This window comes from Meriones unguiculatus, chromosome 8, assembly GCF_030254825.1.
Source record: "Meriones unguiculatus strain TT.TT164.6M chromosome 8, Bangor_MerUng_6.1, whole genome shotgun sequence".
NCBI classification, from domain to species: Eukaryota; Metazoa; Chordata; class Mammalia; order Rodentia; family Muridae; genus Meriones; species Meriones unguiculatus.
Window position 1 is genome coordinate 56,571,064 of NC_083356.1, and position 20,940 is coordinate 56,592,003.

Consider the following 20,940-nt stretch of genomic DNA (forward strand, 5'->3'; position numbering starts at 1 on the left):
TGATCGGATGACCTCACCACTCACCAAAGTCCCCCTTTGCCTTGAGGCTTTCATCCTTTAAATATGCAGTACAGCCTTCCGTGGGGACACGGTTCAGATCCCGAGCTGCCTGCCTCTGTTGCATGGGCAGAAAATAAAGCTTGCACTTTATTTTTAAAGCTTGCATTTTTTAATATATATGTATTTATTTATTTACTTTATATTCTGATCCTTAAAGCTTGCATTTTAAGTTTCCGTGTCTGAAGGGAGTTTTTTCAGCTTTCTCCGAGAACTCAACACATTGGTACTGAAAGAGAAATATAGACACCAATTCAGCCAAAAAAATCTTCCAACCTACAGTCTGTCCTGTCTGTAAGACGTGCTGGCCAATGGTGGGGTATAATTTGCCAGAGTGGCCAACCAATGTCCGGTTTAACTTGAGGCCCATGCAATGAGAGGGACTCCATACCTTGCACGGCCAGGATGATCAGGAACTAGGGACTGTATAGCCCAGAGACCCAAAGTAGAACCAAATACTAGTGACCCCCCCTCCCCCAAATAATTAATTAAGGTACTACTAATGATAAGTACTACAATCATAGATTGGGACCTTGTCCAGTCAACATCAGAGGGGCTTCCCCTGTCAGAGATAAGCGTGGGTGCAAAAAGACTGCAGCAATTCACTATAGGCAGAAGGGGTCTAAATTGGAGGTCTCCATCAGGTAGGTCCCTACACTCAGAGCTTGGGGAACTCCCACAGAAGAAGGGGAGGAAATATTATAGGAGTCAGAGGGGGTGGAGGACACCAGGAGAACACGGTCCACAGAATCAACTAGGCAGGGCTCATATGGGCTTCGTCTGAAGCAGCAAGCTCTGGGCCTGCACAGGTCTGCACCAGGCTGTCTGTGTGGCTGTTAGCTTAGTGTCTTTGCGGAACTACAAACAGCGAGAACTGGTGTGTCTGTTTTGCGAGCTCTTGGGATTCTTTTTCTCCTATTTGGTTTCTTGTCCAGCCTCAATATGAAGGCTTCTGTCTTATCTTATTGTAACTTATTTTGTTGTGCTTGGTTGTTGTCTCTTGGGGGCCTGCTCCTTTCTGAAGAGAATTGGAAGGGGATTGGATCTAGAGGAGAGGGGAGAATGGGTAGAGCGGGTTCTGGGAGGAGTGGAAAAAGGGGAACTGTGGTCCAAATGTGTTTTATGAGAGGAGAATCTATTTCCAATAAAAATAAGACCATTTATAATTGCTTCAAAGTTGAAATAGTTACATACAAGTCTAGCAAAACATATTCTAGGGGCTGGTGAGAAGGCTCAGCCGGTGAGAGCACCTGCTATGCAAGCATGGCGATCTGAGATTGTATCCCAACAGCCACATGAAAAAGATGGCCAGTCACAAATGCCAGTGACCCCACAGCTGTAGAGAAAGAGACAGGAAGTTAGACCCCCAGCTCAGCTAGGGTACAGAGTGAGACCCAATCTCAAGAATATAGAGTGGAGACTGATATAGCATGGCATCTTATATCATCTTCTGGCCTCTACATATGTGCATTTACATATACCACAACATGTGCTGATACAACACTCACATACAAACACACACACAGAGACCAAACACCCATGGTCTGGATCTGATCTAACAAATTGCAAAAGCCTAGTAAAATATAATCAAAGAATGGCTAAAACACTGTTTTTGTAAAAACATAAGAAGATTAAAATAAATGAGAGATATTTTATAAACTAGAATACTCAGCATAATATTGGTACTATTACTCAAAAACAATCTATAGATTTAATGCAATTGTTATCAAAATATCAGCAAGACACTCTGTAGGCACAAAGAACTGGAACAGAATTTATATGAAGACAGACCTAAAATAAAGCGCTTCAACACAAGAAGAAAAAGGCAAAAGAACCCATTCTATTCAGTGTTCAGTCTTACTATGTAGCCATAGTAACAAGAGAGTGTGGTATTGTGAAAGAAAATACATAGACAGAATGGAGCAGAACACATAAATATAACTATAACTACAAAATGTGCTTAAGTAATGCTTTCCAAAATTTGTAGGAATAATCCAATAGAGGAATGAAAGTATCTTTAATAACTGATACCAGAGTAACTAGAGTAATAAGCAAATATGTACTATCCTAAGACCAAACCTTATTAAAGCTCAACCTAGAGTGGGTCAGAGCATAAGTATGAAATAGAAAGTCTTGGGAGCCAAAACCCTGAGTTAATATTCTCAGATTTGAAATCAGGAGCACTAAAAACACATGAATTGGAACCAAACATAACTAAGCACTTTCTGGGAGACTTTACAATGAGGACGAAAAGGCAAACTAGAGTCTAGAGAAAAATGTTTGTTGAGAAATGTGTAAAGATGTTGAAAAACTTAAAAAACACACAATAAATAATCAAATTAAAAATGTGCAAAATCATGGATATAACCTACAACCCTGCTCAGACAGAGTCCATGGTAGCTCAACATCCAAGTGGGTTCCCTAGTAAGGGGAACAGGAATTGTTTCTGACATGAACTCATGAGCTTCCCCTCCCCCCTGAGGGAGGAGCAGCCTTGCTAGGCCACAGACAAGGACATTGCAACCATCCTGAAGATACCTGATAAGCTAGGGCCAGATGAAAGGAGAGGAGGACACCCCCTCTCAGTGGACTCGGAAGGGGGCAGGGAGGAGATGAGGGAGGGAGGGGAGGATTGGGAGGGAAAGAGGGAGAGGGCTACAGCTGGGATACAAGTGAATATATAAAATTATTTAAAAATAAAAAATATTAAAAAATAATAAAAGTGTGCAAAATCGTAAGTGGGCACTCCATAGAAAATATATGAGTGGTTGAAGAAGTACATAAAATGATGGAATTAATATCATCTATCAATTTTTTTCATTTATCTATGGATAAAATGAAAAAAATAGTGAGAACAACAAAATGCTGGAAAATTTGTGCGGAATCTGTATCGTTCCCATACTTCTAGGAGGAATCTATAGTAGTGTGTCCATTTTGGAAAAGAGTTTACATTGTCTCTAGAGAGCCATAGTTGTACTTCCCAAATTACCCTGTAATTGTAGCTGTTCTGCAAACAGCACCCAAAAATGAAGACTTAGGTTTGAAACCTATAAATTAACTTTCTCCCAAAATCACATTCAAAATAACACTGAAGAGCAAAGCACCTGAATGTCTTTCAGTAAGTAGTGGCCGAACTGTGACATGTGCATGACAGTAAACCCTACTCACAAGCCATCAGGCAATATGGAAGGATTTCATAAAAATTTTGCTGTGAGAGAGGGGCAATCTTAGGAGATTATATGTCATTTTATTGCTTAAAGTCTCAATATGTTGAAATGACAGAATTGGGTAGACAGATCAAGGGCTGTCAGATAAAGATCGGTGGCAGGAAGCTTATGGAGAAAGTGGCTGTGGCTATAGAAGGTTAACATGGTGGAGCACGTCACAGTACGTTTCTGGTGAGGGTCTGATGATCCTATCCAAGTGTAGAGGTTCAAATACACACACACACACACAACGAGTCCACTCAAAACTGACAAAATCTGTGTAAGATTACTCGGTGGGTTGATCAGTTTTTTTCATTACCCTATTATGCTATGTTATTTGTATGAGAAGTGATTGTTGACTGAGGAATATGAAATTATTTTTAATTTATTATTTTTTTACAACTGGGTGTGATCTTGCAATTACCTCAAAGTTAAAGTTTCTAAAATAATGTGTATTGCTTCATTTAACTTGAATATGCTTGTAAAAACACAAAAAAAGGTCCATATTCTCCAGTTTAACCTTGAAGAAATAACTAAGACTGCATTAAAATTAGCTATTATTGGTGCAAATAAGGAATCTTGGGAAATGAGAGATTGCTGATGCTTGTGTCTGAAAAACACAAAGCCCCACCTTGAGCACATTTTATACTATTGTTAAGCAAGTCATTTACAGTAAATATGTACACAGTGAGCATCTTAAAGACAGTAAGACTAAACACAGGTCCAGGACGAGGTGAAGGCAATGTTTTGGAGAATATTCACTTCTTTATATGTCCAGTTATGAAGCTGTTTACTTGGTGAGAGTTTTTCTGTAGGCCTCTCTACAAGGGTTAATTAATTAAATTTTAATCTTGAGCTTTTATATATTTGTTTTTATTTTGTTGCAGAAACAAAGCTAAAAAATTGTGCATTTTTATTGAAAATTAAGCTTTTAAATATTCATTATACTCTTAGCATCCAATTCTGATGGGACTTTAAATAACTCAAGTGGTATAGAAACTGCTCAAGTTCTTGTGGATCTGTATAGATTTTGATGCAAGCAAATGAAATGCTCTTCCTAACAGAAATAATTTGCAACATTCAGCTTTTCCTTCAATAATGTATGTTTAAGAATCTCTTTTGCAGGCTCAGAGGTGAAGAACACTGGCTGCCCTTCTAAGGACGTAGGTTTAATCCCCAGCAACTACAAGGCAGCTCACAACCATCTGTAACTGCAGCTCCAGTTAGCAGACGCCCTCTCTTGTTCTCTGTAGTCACTGCACACATGTGGTGAAAGACATACATGCAGGCAAAACTCCCCTGGGTCTTCCCCACAGACATATTTAAAAAGAATTCTCAAAGCACTTTAATCTTCAATCTCAATAAGTCTTTAAGCTATGATCATTGCTTCGGCATAATAAATAATAATTGTATACCAGATATTTTGTAAGTAAGAAAGTGAACTATATCAAACATGAAGTAGTAACTACTAAGTTCTAGGCTTACCTGCCCAAAGCTCACAGCCATCAGAGGTATATTATGACTGCAGTTATACAAAGTCATGGTAATTGAATACTGAATTGTCAGAGTTGAGGCACTTAATTTGGTCTGATTAACTTGAAAATGCTTTACAAATATTCCTCTGTTTGCTAATGCTGGAGGTCTTCTTTTTGGCATTTCTGAAAAAGTAAGTGAGAGATAAGATTGCAGTGCTATGTTTTTGCTATGCTTTTGGCAGAATTTATTTGTGTATCAGTCTATGCATAGGACTTGATAAATGATGCTAAGACAAGGAAATAAAATTTTTACTTTTGCATTATTATCACTTAAGTCTACAAAAGCTTTCAGGTCAGCCTTATTACAAAGCTGTCACTGTCAAATAGCTGCATCTGAAGAGCAGCTCTCCTATATGATTTTTCTTTCAAAGAAAGTAAAGTGAAAACGTTTTTACATTGTACATTTATTAACAGGCAAAATCCAGAATCATAAAATTAAAATTGCTAATGTAGTAAGAGTCTATATTATGAATCATTCATCCTTGAAATAACCACACAATCATATTCACTAAAATAAAGTTAATTCATGATATTGCGGAAGTGAAAGAGCAAATCATTAATAAGTAGGGGTTAGCATTTTGTGTGTACCACTGAGTATAACAATGATTTCCATGTTAAGTTTTTACAGGCTAGACATAGAAGTTGGAAGGATATATCAAATGACTCAACATACCATCCAAGGCTGAGATTGTAGGGGTCTGTCCAATGTACACTGCATCCACATAGATGGACTGGAATTCTGATGATTTTTGTAAGCTAACCCTCTGTAGAGAAAAACTTACCCCAGCATATTTGGATTGTAAGAAATCTAGAAGATCTATGCAAGTGTAGGTCCACCTGAAATTTTTTGAATATTTGGTGTTAATATTTGTAATTAATATAATGTAATTAATATAACATAATAATATAAATGGTGCTACAATTTAAAGAACAGAGGACCAGAGAGATGGCTCTATTTGGGAGTGCTTGCTGCACAAAGTAATCAGAATGCAGAGGGACAAGACAAGAGGAACTCTGGTGCTCATGCCTATCAAGTCTAGCCCAATTGGTGAGCTCCAAATTTACCTTAAGACTCTGTCTCAAAAGTAAGGTGGGAACTTACAAACAAATGTGCCTAATGTTAATCTCTGCTGTTTACATAGATGTGCATACTTGCACACAATCTCATAGGCACATGTATACACATATAAAGAAACATCCCCCCCTCCAAATTTTGTAGAACAAAAGATAATACTTTCATGTACACAGTGAAAAATGTGTATGTGCAGAGGTTTTCTTTGTAGCCTTGGCATTATCTACAGGGATGCAAAATAACTTTTTATCCTGATATAAAGTTAAAAAACACAATTGGCATAGAGCACCTTTTGAAGACAAGATAGAATAAAATTAGCTGTTTTTTTTTAAATATGTGAGAAATAGAATAGAAACTTCTCATTCCAATTTTAGCAGAAATGCTTTGACGTTTTTCTTTTAGTAATAAGATTGCCCATAGGTTTATCATATGTAGACTTTGTTAAGTTGAGACATGTTCCTTCTACTACTAATCACTTCAGGGATTTTAACATCAAGAGATTTTGGATTTTGTCAAAAGTCTTTTCTGCATCTATTGTAATTTTCTGTGATTTCTGTTCTTTAGTCTATTCCTGTAGTGCATATGTTTACTGATTTGCATATGCTGATTTATATTTGCATATTACCTCTGGAGTGAAGCCAATTTGATCACGGTAAACAAAAATACCAAGACTATCTTTATAAGATATATATAATAACTTGTTTTGAACCCATAATATTTCTTACGTATTTCCAGAAGCAAAGTTATATTCAAATTGCCTATCAGCACTTCTAATGATCTTGCCACTGTCTTGATACTTGAACTTCAGACCAATGTAGTTGGCCAGGGATCCTTTGTATGCTAAACACAGCTACATGGAAAATATGAAAGGGGTCAACAAAAACCTTTTACAATTATTGTATTATTCAATTCAAATGAAATAAGTGAAAATCAATATATAGTTATTGAACATTTTTATATAAAGTATATCAAAACATTAAAAAAACCCAACTAGATTTTGTCCAGTTAACTAACAAAGAATTGTGTATTTGATTGTGATTTCCATAAAAAGGTGATATATTTATCTTATACTATTTTCCCTTCCCTCCCTCTCCCTGTTCTTCTTTTTTCTTCTGAGAGTCACTAGGAGAAAGATCACAGAAGCCAGAATAGGAATCATTATTCTTGTCCAATATGACATGATTCAAAATGGCAAGCACTTTTCCTAGTCTTAAATTTTCATGAAATTTTATTAGCAGGGTATTTCCCAGATTCAATTAGCATTTAGTTTTCACAAGCTCACCTGATTATAGGGGAATAATAAAATGTCTCCATATGGTAATTTATTTGGCTTAACATGTGCTGAGTCAAAAAGAACAGCTGGGTTTTTCAGGGAATACCGGCCACAGAAAGCATCTGTCTCGGCTGTCTTCTGCCCTCTATTAATATGTTCCTGTAGAAAAAATAATATTTCAAATAAAAATGTGATTTATTGTCTTGTTTTTCTCTCAACATCTCCAACAAAGTTATTCAAGGTCTTACTCTAATTCCATTGTTTCTTCAATACTTTAAGTTAAAATGATTTCTTCCATCTATGAAATCTTTATATGTTCATTACAATTCATAATCATACAATACATTCTGCCTCTATGTGACTCTTCCCCAAATCCTATCATCTTTTCTGATACTACAAGCTCACTAAGGATACTTAGTTATTCTCTATGAGTGTTTGTTTAGTAATTACTTTGTACCAGGTTTTTGTTTGTGTGTAGTTTAATGAAGAACACTCTCCTTATATGAAGTGGGTAACACCTTGGGACAAAAGAGCTAAGAATTATGTTAATCTCCATAAGAGGCATCTAACTCATGTAAAAGCAACCTCACTGGAAGTGACAAATGAGTTGTGTTTAAAGATAAACAAGAGCTTTTCAAATCAGAGAAAGGATCAACAGACATCAGAAGGTAAAAATCTGTGTGAAATATCAAAAACAGGAGGATCTTGGTGTTGGAAAATGCAAGTAGTTGAAGTTAGGCAGAGCGCAGGAAAGAATGCTGGGATGGTGATGAGAGACGCAGCAGTAAAGAAATGGAATGGAATCTAAACCTTACAGCCAGTAGGGCTACATTCAGACACACATGTGTGAATTACGTTGAGAAGGCTGGCATTAGCTGAAGATTTTCCATTTTATTTCTAATAAACCTGATAATGCAAAGTATCATGTGCTATATTCTTTAATGATTCATAGTTATTTCTAGAGTATTGAGCTAATATAATTACCTAGACCCTATGCTTTTTCTTTGTGTGTGCATGGAAAATACTTAGACTCCGTGCTTTATCTTTGTGTGTGTGCATGCATGAATGATTTGTGCACATGCGTGTATACGTGTGAGGCATGTACATGTGTCATGGCACAAATTTAGAAGTCAGTCCACATTTTCCACCTTCTTTGAGTCAGGCTCTCTTGTTTGCTGTGGCACATATAGGTTAGCTGACTGTGAATTTCTGGGGATTTCTGTGTCTCTACCTCCAACCTCACTATACAAGAACTGGATTATGGCAACTCGACACCACATCTGGATTACATGGGTTCTGGGCATATGAATGCAAGTCCTCACATTTAATACAAGTGTTTTGTTCACTGATCGCTCTCCCCAGGCCTGAGTTTCATATTTTCAGAGTGTCACTTGGAAAGAATTCACACCTAGACTCCTTCTTCAAGCACCCAGAAAAAAAAAAAAACTTAGAACATATATTTTTAATGTTTTCTTCTACATACTAATCAAATTTTTATATCTGATCAAGAAACAAATAAGGATGAGGTAGGTATTGTAATAACTGACTTTGTGATTTCAAAAAGCAAGAAAGGGAATTTACTTTAATATTTGTTCCTATACAAATATTGTGGTCTGAAGCCAGTGAGGAAAGGAAAGCCCTCTTCAATCATGAGAAGAAAATGCAAAAAACACAATTCTAAAGTTCTAAGCTTTATCCATTTTTCTCACTGTCTACTTACAAAGTAAATCCACGCATGACGGAAGCACAGCTTTCACAAATGACTCATCTTAGGGTTAGGGAAGATGCTAGATTGAGTCTTGCCAGCAAATCTATGGTGAAATTTCATTTGCAGCTTGACTTAGAATAGTACTAACAACTAATACTAGCTCAAGAAAAAAAAATCACAAACTCTCAAACACTTATGGGAAGTTTTATTCAGTCTCTTTCAAGGCTCACTCGACACTACATACCAGTTCAAAATCAGTTTCATAGTCTCTGAAGTATCTCACTAGAAATCCTTCCTCCAGTCGTGCGATTTCTGGTGGACACTTGGCGCTCACCATCTCTTCCACAGCTGCCTGAAACTTAGTGAACATTATGTGCTTTAGAAACTTCTAATGAACTCGGGGTATTAGCAACTCTACTCTTAATTTGACTAATTATCTATCAGAATATTTTCGTGAGATAATTGTAAGCCACAATTAGGATACTCTCATCTCTAATTCTGTAAGAATTTTCAAGTTAATATGTGATTTTTTTTTTTTTTTTAGTGTTCATTGATTTTTTTCTTTTTTTTTTTTAGTGTCCAAGAGATTTTTCTTAGGGTAATAAGTCCAACTGGCTACTATTATCTTAGTTTTTATATAATACAGTCATTTTATTAAGTAAATTTAAGGAGAGAAATAAAAAAATGAAGTAAACAATTACCCAGTTAAACATATTCCAAATAAATGATTTCCTTAATAAATTGAAAAATAACTAAGAATAAAACTATATGCTTAAACATGTTCTATTTCAAAAAAAAAACAGATCAAACGCTGGAAGCCTAAACTTCCAATTATCTAAAATACTAAGTATTTTGGATTAAATGGGAATGATTATGCACACATGAATCTTATAACTTTCATTTCTATTTGTACAGGAAATGATTGTTGCTTAGGAATTAAAGGCTTAAGGCGATGCATAATATTTAATCCCTAAGCAAATATTAATTGAAAGTCACTGTACAGATAGTTTCCAAGAATAGGTAACCCACAAGCATGCTTTTCTTAACAAACATCCCCCACTTCACCCCTATGAAGCATAGTAGGTCATGTTGACATGAATCAAAGAATAATTTTTTTATTTTCTCAGTGTTTGTCATATTTTCTCCCTTCTTTGCTTACAGTTGATGGGCCAAAACCGTAGGAGAATGTATTACATCTCCTTGATATATTGCTTATATAGATTGATATTTAGATAAGTTTCTTTTTAATAAAAAAGTATTTAAGTTTTATAACAAAGTCTTTGCTGCATGCCCTCTTTAAAAGTCTCTTGACTTGCAAATAATAAAATTTGGATTTGAAGTGAATGAGAATATTGTGATGAGTATGGGACATAAATACTCCCCACAAAAGCAAGGAATGGTCGTGATAGATTTGAGATGTTTTAGCCAGAAAAATGGGTGATCACACTAGACTGTCCTTGTGCCCATGTGAGACAGAAGCATTTGTGATACACATTTCATTAAGTTAGCCAAATATCAAGTAATTTTTCACAGATGCCTTAATGCAATGTCCTTTCACATCTACCTATAAATGGCAGATAGGAACAGTGAAAGGCTCCAGAAAAAAATACATGATATGTGGACAGTCAAGTTAGGCTCCTGTCTGCAAGCATAGCAGAGTATCATTATTAATGTCAGGGGCTGGCTCTCTATCATGGGGTGGGTCTCAGGTTGGGCCAATTATTGGTTGGACTTTCCCTCAATCTTTTTTCCCTTGTTGTCCCTGCACTTCTTGTAGGCAGGGTAACTTTTGAATCAAAGGTTTTGTTGATGAATTGTTGTTCCCAGCCAGCCAGTGATAGAGACAGATACTAGGACTTGCAGCCAAGCACTGAGCAGAGCTCTGGGGGGTCCTATGAAAGTTTTCAGGGGAAAGATGGAATCTCACAAGAAGAGCAACATAGATAAGTAACCCAGACCCTTGGGGCTTACAGAGGCTAGGGAACATGCATGGTCTGGACCTAAGACCTCTGCACATATGCGGCCAATAGGAGGCTTGGTCTTTATGTGGGTTGCCTAGTGAGTGGAGGACGGGGGAGGGTGGACTCTGTTGCATGCATTTGGATGCAGTGCTGCCTTGCCTGGCCTCAGGAGATGGGGATATGCTCAGTCCTGATGTGACTTAATGTGCTGGAGAGGATTGATATGGGGGTAAGGGGACTCCCATTTTCTCAGGGGAGGAAGGAGAGGAAGAGAGGCTGGGAGGAGAGGAGGGGGCACCCTTTGGTTGTAAAGTAAATAAATAAATATATACATATTTATATATTTGTTTCATATGAAAGAAAAAGAAAAGAAAAACACGATAGAACATTTCTGGAGCATACTTCAGCTTCTGATGACTCTGGGGCAATGGGCTTAGAAGCAATCCCATCCCAGTTTAAAGTGAATGTCTCCAAACTAGGTTTTCCTCTGGTTTGTTCTGTAATATTCAGCGTGACATTGTTTCCTTCAAATACTTCATAACCAAGCAGATCAAAGTCTCCTGCATGAGGTACCAAATAGAATTTAAAAACAATAATTAACATGACACCTATACATCTGAAGGAGACATTCAACTGTAACCAAATTGATTGTATTTAGAGTTCCATTAATATAAAGGAAGAAGGAATGGGAAAGATGCAGAGTATTCCAGTAGAGCAGATTTATTCTCAGCAAAAACAGCCAGATATCATTTGATTCATTTAAATGCTATTTATGGGTTAAGAGAACCATTTAAGAAAAGCAGGATACAATTGAATCATGCAGTAAAGGGGAGGAAGCAACGGGATATTCAAAACACTAATTTAGTCTTCTTAAATGTAAATATTTATTGCAGAAACTTCTTTAGTGCAGAAAACTGCCCTGTTTCTGTTGACTATCAATAGAGTATAAGGCTAATTTCCAATAACAGCTTACATTCACGGGCTTGTGCTTAAGGCAGCAATTTGCAACTAAGTAAGGCCTTGAATTTCGCTGCCCTTCTCTGTTGGGTACAAACAGTCTTGTAATACACCCTGTTAGGATTTTGCCATGTTAAGGTCTCTGCTGGAGCTTCAAAGTTTCTCTGTGATGTATAATACAAATGAAATTTGAGCTTACCTCTAGTTGATACAAAGGTTATTGTGTAGATAAAGCTCTGGAGATCCCTCTTGCTGGTCACTCTTACTGAATCTGGCTTTATAGACCAAAGGTCATTTAAAGCTGATTGCAGCATGAAGTCAGAAGCATCAACAGGCAGCCAGACTTTGGATGAATTTAAAAAAGGAAAATAGAAGAATCAAAATCTTTCTAGGCTATTACAGGCCAAACTGTTTCTTTTACTTAAATTTGTTCTTGGTCACATTAAAGCTAACAGGCATAAAACTGATCCAGGATAGTAATACTGACTGTTTAATTGGTTAGTAATGTCTTGGACAGTAGGGAACCGTGTTGTATTTAAATATTCCACCATAATAAGTATTGCATGCACTAATTGATATATTTTACTTAAGACAACAAAGACAATCATCTAGAATTAATTGTTTAAGATTTATTAATACAGAAATGTGTTACTGACAAATGAATATTTTGCAGATGTATTTCCATGATACATTGAAAGATGTATTTATTCTCTATTATAAATTTGATTCCTAGTTTTTGAACTTAAATGTATAAATGTATTCTAAGTCTTATAAATAAATGCAATGGTATATGCTAGAAAATTGTTTGCTCTTTTCTTTTTAAAAATTTTTTCATTTTATTATAACAGTAAATCAGGCCAAGTACAGAAAAATTACCAGTAAGAATGCTCTAATGCAAAAATATTGCACATGTAACATGTTACTCATAGAGATTGTCTGATGATGGTTAGTCCTGCTTTTAATGCAGCTTTGTTGATTTTAAGTTGTAAAAGCTGAAGAAGACAAATGCTTTTAAACTGGTTTGATGTTTGCTATTTTCGAATCTCAGTAGAACCCTTTCTTCATATGTTTCTCCTTTGTCTAGCACAACACTAAAGCTATAGTTTCTAAATTATGATTGTACTAGAGTGAATACTTTATACTTATGTTTACACACAAAGGCAAATGTTTCTGTTGCTAGAGTCGCGTACCAGTCTTTTCCATGTTGTAGATGAGTCTGTACTGGGAAAGTGAGCATGAGTTCACTACCACACATGCACTGGTCACTGTGACCTGCTGCACTTCATTAGTCGCATCACTTGCCTCCCAGTTTTCCAATGTTATTACCTATTTTCCAAATAAGTAGAACAAATTAATGTATAGAGATAAACAAAGTTTAAATATTTGTAATTCAGTGACTCTACAGTGTTCTGTTTTAATGTAAATAACATGCTTAAAAGAGTCTTAGGAAATAACATCCTGATGGTTATAAAATAGATATGTCAAGAGAAAACTCAACAACTACAAATTCCCCTAACACACTTAATTAATAACCAAATGGAGCCTGTCATCATGCATTTACTCTTAAGGAAAAGAAGAGGACTCAGGGCCTCATCAATGTTAGGCAAATATTACAGTGACAATCCTTAGGACTAGACACTGATTTTCAGTAAAATGGCTCTATCATCACAGCAAACCTGTACTTCTGGGATGACTGTTGACTGAGATTTGATGACTTGTTCTTCGTTTATGGCATCTCCTGTCTGCTGTTCAGTAAAGACATTTTTATGCTGGTACAGTCCAACATCAACAAAAGCACTCAATCTATACTCTTGCAGCAATATTTCAATGTAATATCTGAGAAACAGTAAGGAAGGTAAATATTTTCCTCAAAACTTATGGCATCAAATATTTTTTAAAATGAATAAAAAGCAATAATTCAAATATAAGTTATTAAATTATAATAGTGTATAAACAGACAAAACAGGTTTTATTATGTCAGTGTGTTAAACCACTGTATAATGTAGTACACTTACATTATAAAAAATCTGTTCCCATTCAGATTAGTCAATAAATATCTACTAGAGAAGGTACTAGCCCGCATTCTTAAAGAATTGAAGAAAAATAATGGTGGAGACCATGACACTAACCTCCCATAATACAATCCTGAGGACAGGAGGAGGTTAAAGCAAGACGCTTAGAGCTTCAGAGAGAACAGTGTCTAGGTTACATTTATCAGACTTCATTGATTGGTGGATGTGTGAGGTGAAGTAGAAAGTTCTTGAAATGGTTTGGGTCTTAAGCATTCTCCAAAAGATCAAGTGATAAAGGCTTGACGGAGAGCCTATGGCATTCCTGGGGTAATGAAACCTTTACCAAGTGGACCAAAGTAGAAGGAAGTCTTTGAGGACATATCCTGGAGAAAGATATACTGAGTCTCTCTTCCTCTATCCCTATCTCTATCTTTTCCTTTTCTTCCTAGGTACAATGATGTGAATAGGCTTCTTTCACCCATTACATACTTTCTGTCATGATGTACTGGGCCAGCACTAGGGCCTAGGGGCATGAACTGAAACATCTGAAGCCATAAACAACATCAATCTTTCTTTTAATTTAAACTTACCCCCTTAGTTTAATGTTAGTATTTTTAAAAAAAATAGAACAGCATTTAACAAGAATTATGGAAAACAACCAATTATAAATACCCCTACAGTATAGGACACAGATTCTCTGGCTTTGCTCACACTTGACAAACTTGTTACAGCTTTTGAGAATGATTAACTTTCTAACTTAAGCCAATAGATCATTGTATATACAACAAAAATTAAAATGTTTCAAAATAAGGTTCATCTTAGATGACAACTTAAATATAAGTAACTTAAATATAAGAAAAAACACCCTTACTCTTTTCCTTTCTGAAGATGAATCTCATCTGATCTTTGTGTAGAACTTGAAAAATAACTGTTGGCATTTGCTGAGTAATATGCAATCTTCACCTTATTCCAGAAAGAGAGAAAAAAATTAAATAAAAATTTTCTATCATTAATTACCATTTAACACTACTTCAATTTTAGAAATTTTATCATAGAAAAATGTTTAAAAAATCTGTATCTTTCTTCTAAGATCTGTTATTCATAGCAATATGAACTTAGAAAATTATCAAATCTTTATTTGTTCCAGTTTTTACTAGTGAAATATCATTACTCAAGTCCACTACATAGTTCTAGCCTTTCCAGTTGCAGAAGAAAATAACAAAGATACAAACTAGGGATGGAGTTATTAATAGTAAATAAATGTGTTTTTTTTATGAAAAACAAAAAACACTCCCTAGTAGAGCTAGTAGAGCACCAACTCACCCACAAAATCTTTGACCCCAAATTTACCCTGCCTACAAGATGTGCAGAGATAAAGATAGAGCAGATAGATCAGAGATTGAGGGAATACCCAAACAATGCCTGGCCCAACCAAAGACCCACGCTTATCAGAGAGTGCCAACCCTTGACACTTTGAATGATACTCTGCTAAGCTTGCAGACAGGAGCCTGACAGAGTTGTCCTCTGAGAGGATCTACCAAGCAGTGCCTCAGAACAGATATGGAGACTCACAGCCAAACATTGGGCAATGCGTAGGGAGTTTTGTGGAAAAGTGGCAGGAAAGAGAAAAAGACCTGGAGGTGCCAGGGGCTTCACAGAAAGACCAACAGAGCCAGCTAACCAGGGCTCAGAGGGGCTTGCTGAGGCTGAAGTGTCAAACAAGACCATGCATGGACTGAACCTAGGCACTCCCACCCACAACAAAATGTAGCCAATGGGCAGCTTAGACTTCATGTGGGTCCTCTAGTAAAAGAATTGGGACCTGAATCTGACAAGGCCTGTCTTTGTGATCACTTCCTCCTGGACTACTTTGCCAGGCCACAGGGGAAGAAGACATACTTAGTCCTGATGCCACTTGATGAGCTGGGGTGGATGGAGTGGGGAGCTTCCTTTTCTGAGGAATATGGAAAGGGGGAGGAGGAAGGGGAAGTTGAAAAGGAAGAAGAGTGAGACTGGGAAGTGAGGAGGGATGGGACCACAACCAGGAAGTAAAGTGAATAAAAAAATGAATAATTCATTTAAAAAGAGTGACTACATCATTCTTTAATAAGTGTGTGAACAAGCAATGGAGCATTAGAATTTACAAAATTGAAGTAACAATCTAAGCCTATGTAGCCAGTACAGAAAAACATCTTGTTAAATAAATTAAGTATTAAAGTGTGATTTTAAAACTTGATGTATTATTTTTACATTTGTCTGTCTGTTTGGTTGTTTGTTTTTTGGATACAGGGCTTCTATGTGTAGCCCTGGTTATCCTGAAGCTCGGTTAATAGACTAGGCTAACCTCAAATTCACAAAGACCCACTTGCCTCTGCCTCTCAAATGAGATTAAAGGTTTGTACCACCATGGCTGGCTTATTTTCACATTCTTAAAACTGTCTTGAGAGAATAGTCCAAAACATGAAAACTTCAAATGAACACTGGTACTCAATTGAGTATTTATACATGGGCATAACAAACCAGAAGTAAGTTTAAAAGTTATTGGTAGTGAGATTTATGAGCTTAGTAAACCCATGAAACAGCATGTTCAATAATTTTAAATTCCAATAAACAGCAACTATACTTATCATATACACTAATACAAAATGAAAGATGACTATGAAGTTGAATTTATGAATCTAGTTATGCAAAAACTCAAATATAGTTTTGTCTCGTAACTGAGAAAATGTAATAAAATTTTTAAATTCTTTTAAAATTACCCTTATTCTTGTTATAATTCATTCACAATTAAGAAAACCTCCATTTCTGTGTGTGTGTTTCCCATGTGTGTTTCCCACATGTGTGTGTATTCTGTGGTAATGAATTAAATAAGGAAAACATTTTTTTAAAGCTGTCGAATTCCTACTAGAACTTTCTAGTGTTGGATCAATTTGTATTAAAATAATAAGGACCCAATCCCATGTTATCATTTCTTGTAAAGTCTTTAATATATTTACTGATTTTGGCCAGTGTAAGAAAGACACATTAAAGATATTATCACAGTGTTTTCATGCTATTCAATAGCATTTTGCAGGTCCCCTACCTTGTCCTCTGTGCGTCCAGTCTGGCTGAAATAAATAGCATAGCGGTCATCACCTCTGATAAAAAATCGATAAACATCAGATTCTGGAGGCACCAAAAATCCACTGATGCGTGCAACAAATGTGTCCTGTTCCATGGGCCAAGCATAGGAAGCAGAATCTATCCAGCTGGCACCCACATACCCTGGGGTATGCTCATTGTATTCAAGAACCTCTTCAAGATGTGCTGGCCGACTATTGTTCCAAACCTCCATCTTTAGGCCTCTTCCACCTAAGCAAAATACAAAGAGTGAAATTATTCATCAGCATCATGGAGCAGTGTCTCCATGGCCCATTTGGGGGCAGTTGTTGAGGTTCCACGTCAGGTCACATTTTTAGAACATATATGTAAACAGTTACACAGACCCTATGTGTGCCTGATCTTACAGACAGAGTGCTGCTAGATCTGTCTACACCTCATTTATTATTGGTTGATTTGCCAGAGTTGACTTTTTCACCCATATTAAACATATAAATGATAGTGTGGATGATATGAATTGTGCATGTTAAATATTTTATACTTAATTTCTATAGGTAAGGTGACAACACATGGTTGACTAGGTTGCCTAACTGCATAACTCATGTTTCACATAGCAAGCCCCAAATGTTCAAAATAAAAACCATTTGATTGCAAAAACAAAAACAAACAAACAAAAAAACAAACCTTGGTTTGATCATTTTCTCTGACAAAGAAACTGACTTGCAAAGCCAGTTATAAAAGTACTGACATTGGTGTTTTAATATTTCTCTCAGTATTTGTTTTCTTTATTGTTGCTTTTTAAAACATTGATTCTGAGCTGAGCAGTCATTTGCTTTTTGGATAGAATCAAAGAGGAAATGTTCTCAATTGGGTCTAACTCCAAATGTGAGATAATCCCTGATTAATCTTTTTCTCAATCTGAAAGAAATTGTCAAATTCTTTTTTCCTAAAAATGTAACAGCATGAGGCCAATGCCTTCCTCCAGTAGCCTGCAGTTTGTTCTCATCTAGGAAATAATGGCTAATCCTCTTAGTTTGAATTTTCTGGGAAAAAACTTTAGTGACACCAAAAAACTTTTTAGTGTCAATGTTCACTGATATACAATTTTACCTGTGTCATCAATCATTAATATCCTAATTATTTTGTAAATTAAAAACTTTTTTCCTAGCCCGGTGTGGTGGCGCATGCCTGATATTCCATTACTCAGGGAGGCAGAGGCAGGCAGATCTCTGTGAGTTTGAGGCCAGTGTGGCCTACAAACTGAGTCCACGACAGCCAAGGCTACACAGAGAAACCCTGTCTAGAAAAAAAAAAAAGAATTTTTCCTGGAATTCAAAGCAAAAGAATCTAGGAGGTTGCAAGTGATAATTTGTTATACTACAAATAGAAATGACATGGTTAAGAATAGATTTCACTATGTTCAGAAGACATGCAATTGCTGCTACACACAGCCTTTCAGAGATGCAATATGAAGGATGGCCAAGAATGACAATTCCACAGGGCTATCATCAGAAAGTCTGAGAAAAATTCTGAGCTGTGGTTTTTTTTCCTCTACTTTTATGCCAGATCATTACAGACCAGTAAGATTTAATCTTTCACATTTACAGTTTAACCACAAAAAATGTATTTTAAATTTTTTTTTAGAAAAAGCATTATTTTTTATTTTTGATAGCACAGTTTATTTACAACATTTTCCCTTTTCTTCTTCAAAACCCTCCTGTATACTCCTTATCACTCTCCTCCAAATTAATGGCCTTTTTTTTTCATTAGTTGTTACTGCATGCATGCATATACATGTATATACACATACATTCCTAAATATACCCTGCTCAGCCTGTATAAAGTTCCTTGTATACATGCTTTCGAGGCTGACGATTTAGTGTTGGATAACAATTTGGTGTGCTCTTCCTCATGAAGATAATTTATACTATTTCTAGCATTCCTAGTTGCCTGTAGCTCTTTGTATAGGGTTGTGGCCTTGTGGGCTGCTAATATTTCCACATCTACTATGTCTATATTCAGCAGCAACAGTGGAATTTAAACAAGTGTGCTGTTTCATTTTTTTCAAAATGGTGTTAGAATTTGGGATCAGTTTTTCTCCACTGGTTGAGCTTCAATGCAGCTATTTTAATACAAGCAATTCTTGGGGCTGCAGAGAAGGTTCAATTGATAAAAAGTCTGCTATAAAAATATCTGTGAAAAAAATATCTGTGAACCTAGAAAAACTGTAAACTGGATAGCTTTGAGGAAGTACATGAAAATTCCTAAAAGTTCAACTAATATTTTAAAACTAAGAATATAAGTCAGTGATAATTTTTCCTGCAGATGTAGAAATGGCCGCTCTCAGATCTGGCAACTTACCTGGAAATGTGGCTTTGAGAAAATGTGGTTTGGGAGGAGTCTTGCAGTATATATTATTTTCTGTGATGTTCAAAATCTCACAGGCTTGACCTATACAAAAGCAAAATTTAGAACTTTTACAAGCAAACTTTAGAATGTAGAACATGCCAGCCTATCTTGAAATATTTTGTTTGTTTTGCTGAGTGTATGTCTGCGCACCACATGCATGCATGGTGTATGGAAAAGTCAGAAAAGGGCATTACATTCCCTAAAGTGAGAGCTGTGAATGGTCCTGAATTACCATTTAGGTACTAGAAATGGAACCTAGGACCACTCTGAGAGCATCACATGTTCCTAGCCCCTGAACCTTCTCTTTAGCCCTTGAAATGCTTTTTTTTAATAAAAAAAAGATTATAACCAAATGGCTAAGCTAGGGCTTTTATGTCCTTCATATACTCCCCAGCAGTCTTGTAATCCACTAGTCTTTAAATTTCCACAAAAAGAAAATTGCTTCCTGGAAAGATATCACAAATCTGAGGTAGAAACTATCTTTATTTCTTAGAAAATTATGAAAAAAAAAATAGAAAAAAACTACATGTCAGTATAGCACATGTCACTTCTGAGTCCAAAAGAAAGCCTTCAGGTTCTCTTTTTGTGAGAATCAAACATGAAAGAGGTTCAGATTATGCAAAGGTGGGAAATTTCCAGCCCTTTTAGGTAGAAATTCAGTGCCTTAATTCAAGTTCTTCAGCAATTTACAAATGGTATTTCAATAAGACTGAGAGCAAAAAAGACAAGGGTGCCAAGAGGAACATGAACACTTCTGTGTAAATACCCTTACACTTGACGGAGTCTGTACTTTAGACCCCAACATGTGCCTCACATACGGCCGGTCCATGCTGAGTATTTTATTATTATTATTATTAGTTACATTTTATTAACTCTATCCCAGCTGAATCCTGCTCCCTCATTCCCTCTCAAACCGTCCCTCCCTCATCTCCTCCCTGCCCCTTTCCAAGTCCACTGATTGGGGAGGACCTCCTCCCCTTTCATTTGACGCTGTTTTATCAGGTATCTTCAGGGCTGCAAAGTCCTCCTCTGTGGCCTAACAGGACTGCTCCCCCCTTGGGAGGTGGGAAGGTCAAAGAGCCTGCCACTGAGTTCATGTCAGAAATAGTTTCTGTTCCCCTTACTATGGAAAACCAATTGGTTACTGAGCTACCACGGGCTTCATCTGAGCAGAGGTTCTAGGTTATCTCCACACATGGTCCTTGGTGGAGTATCAGTCTCAGAAAAGACCCCTGTGCCCAGATATATTTGGTCCTTGTGGAGCTCCTATCCTTTCTACATCATGCAAACTCCCCCTTCTTTCATATGGTTCCCTACACTCTGCCGAAGGTTTGGTTATGAGTTTTAGTATCTGCTTTGATACACTGCTAGGTATAGTCTTTTTCTAGATCCTACCATTTGCCTGCAAATTTCATGATTTCCTCTTTTTTGATTGCTGAGTAGTATTCAATTGTGTAAAAATACCACAACTTCTGTATCCATTCCTCCGATGATGGACATCTGGGTTGTTTCCAGGTTCTGGCTATTACAAATAAAGCTGCTAAAAACATGGTTGAGCAAATGTCCTTGTTGTGTACTTGAGCAAATTTTGGGTATATGCCTAGAGGTGGTACAGTCAGGTCTTGAGGAAGCTCTATTCCTAACTGTCTGA

The 20,940-nt window shown here is 36.5% G+C and overlaps 1 protein-coding gene across 1 annotated transcript in view; it reads right to left on the reverse strand.

The window, feature by feature from the left end:
- Pkhd1l1 (PKHD1 like 1) overlaps positions 1-20,940 on the reverse strand; it is a 155,001-nt gene that overhangs the window by 107,893 nt on the left and 26,168 nt on the right. Inside the window, exons 12-23 of the mRNA XM_060389478.1 lie at positions 19,242-19,331; positions 16,864-17,132; positions 14,653-14,744; positions 13,446-13,605; positions 12,960-13,095; positions 11,969-12,112; positions 11,215-11,372; positions 9,096-9,209; positions 7,153-7,302; positions 6,596-6,720; positions 5,472-5,635; positions 4,749-4,921 (exon numbers count right to left, since the gene is read on the reverse strand). Coding sequence (XP_060245461.1) covers positions 4,749-4,921; positions 5,472-5,635; positions 6,596-6,720; positions 7,153-7,302; positions 9,096-9,209; positions 11,215-11,372; positions 11,969-12,112; positions 12,960-13,095; positions 13,446-13,605; positions 14,653-14,744; positions 16,864-17,132; positions 19,242-19,331 — 1,775 coding nt within the window. The remainder of the gene's footprint in view (positions 1-4,748; positions 4,922-5,471; positions 5,636-6,595; positions 6,721-7,152; positions 7,303-9,095; positions 9,210-11,214; positions 11,373-11,968; positions 12,113-12,959; positions 13,096-13,445; positions 13,606-14,652; positions 14,745-16,863; positions 17,133-19,241; positions 19,332-20,940) is intronic.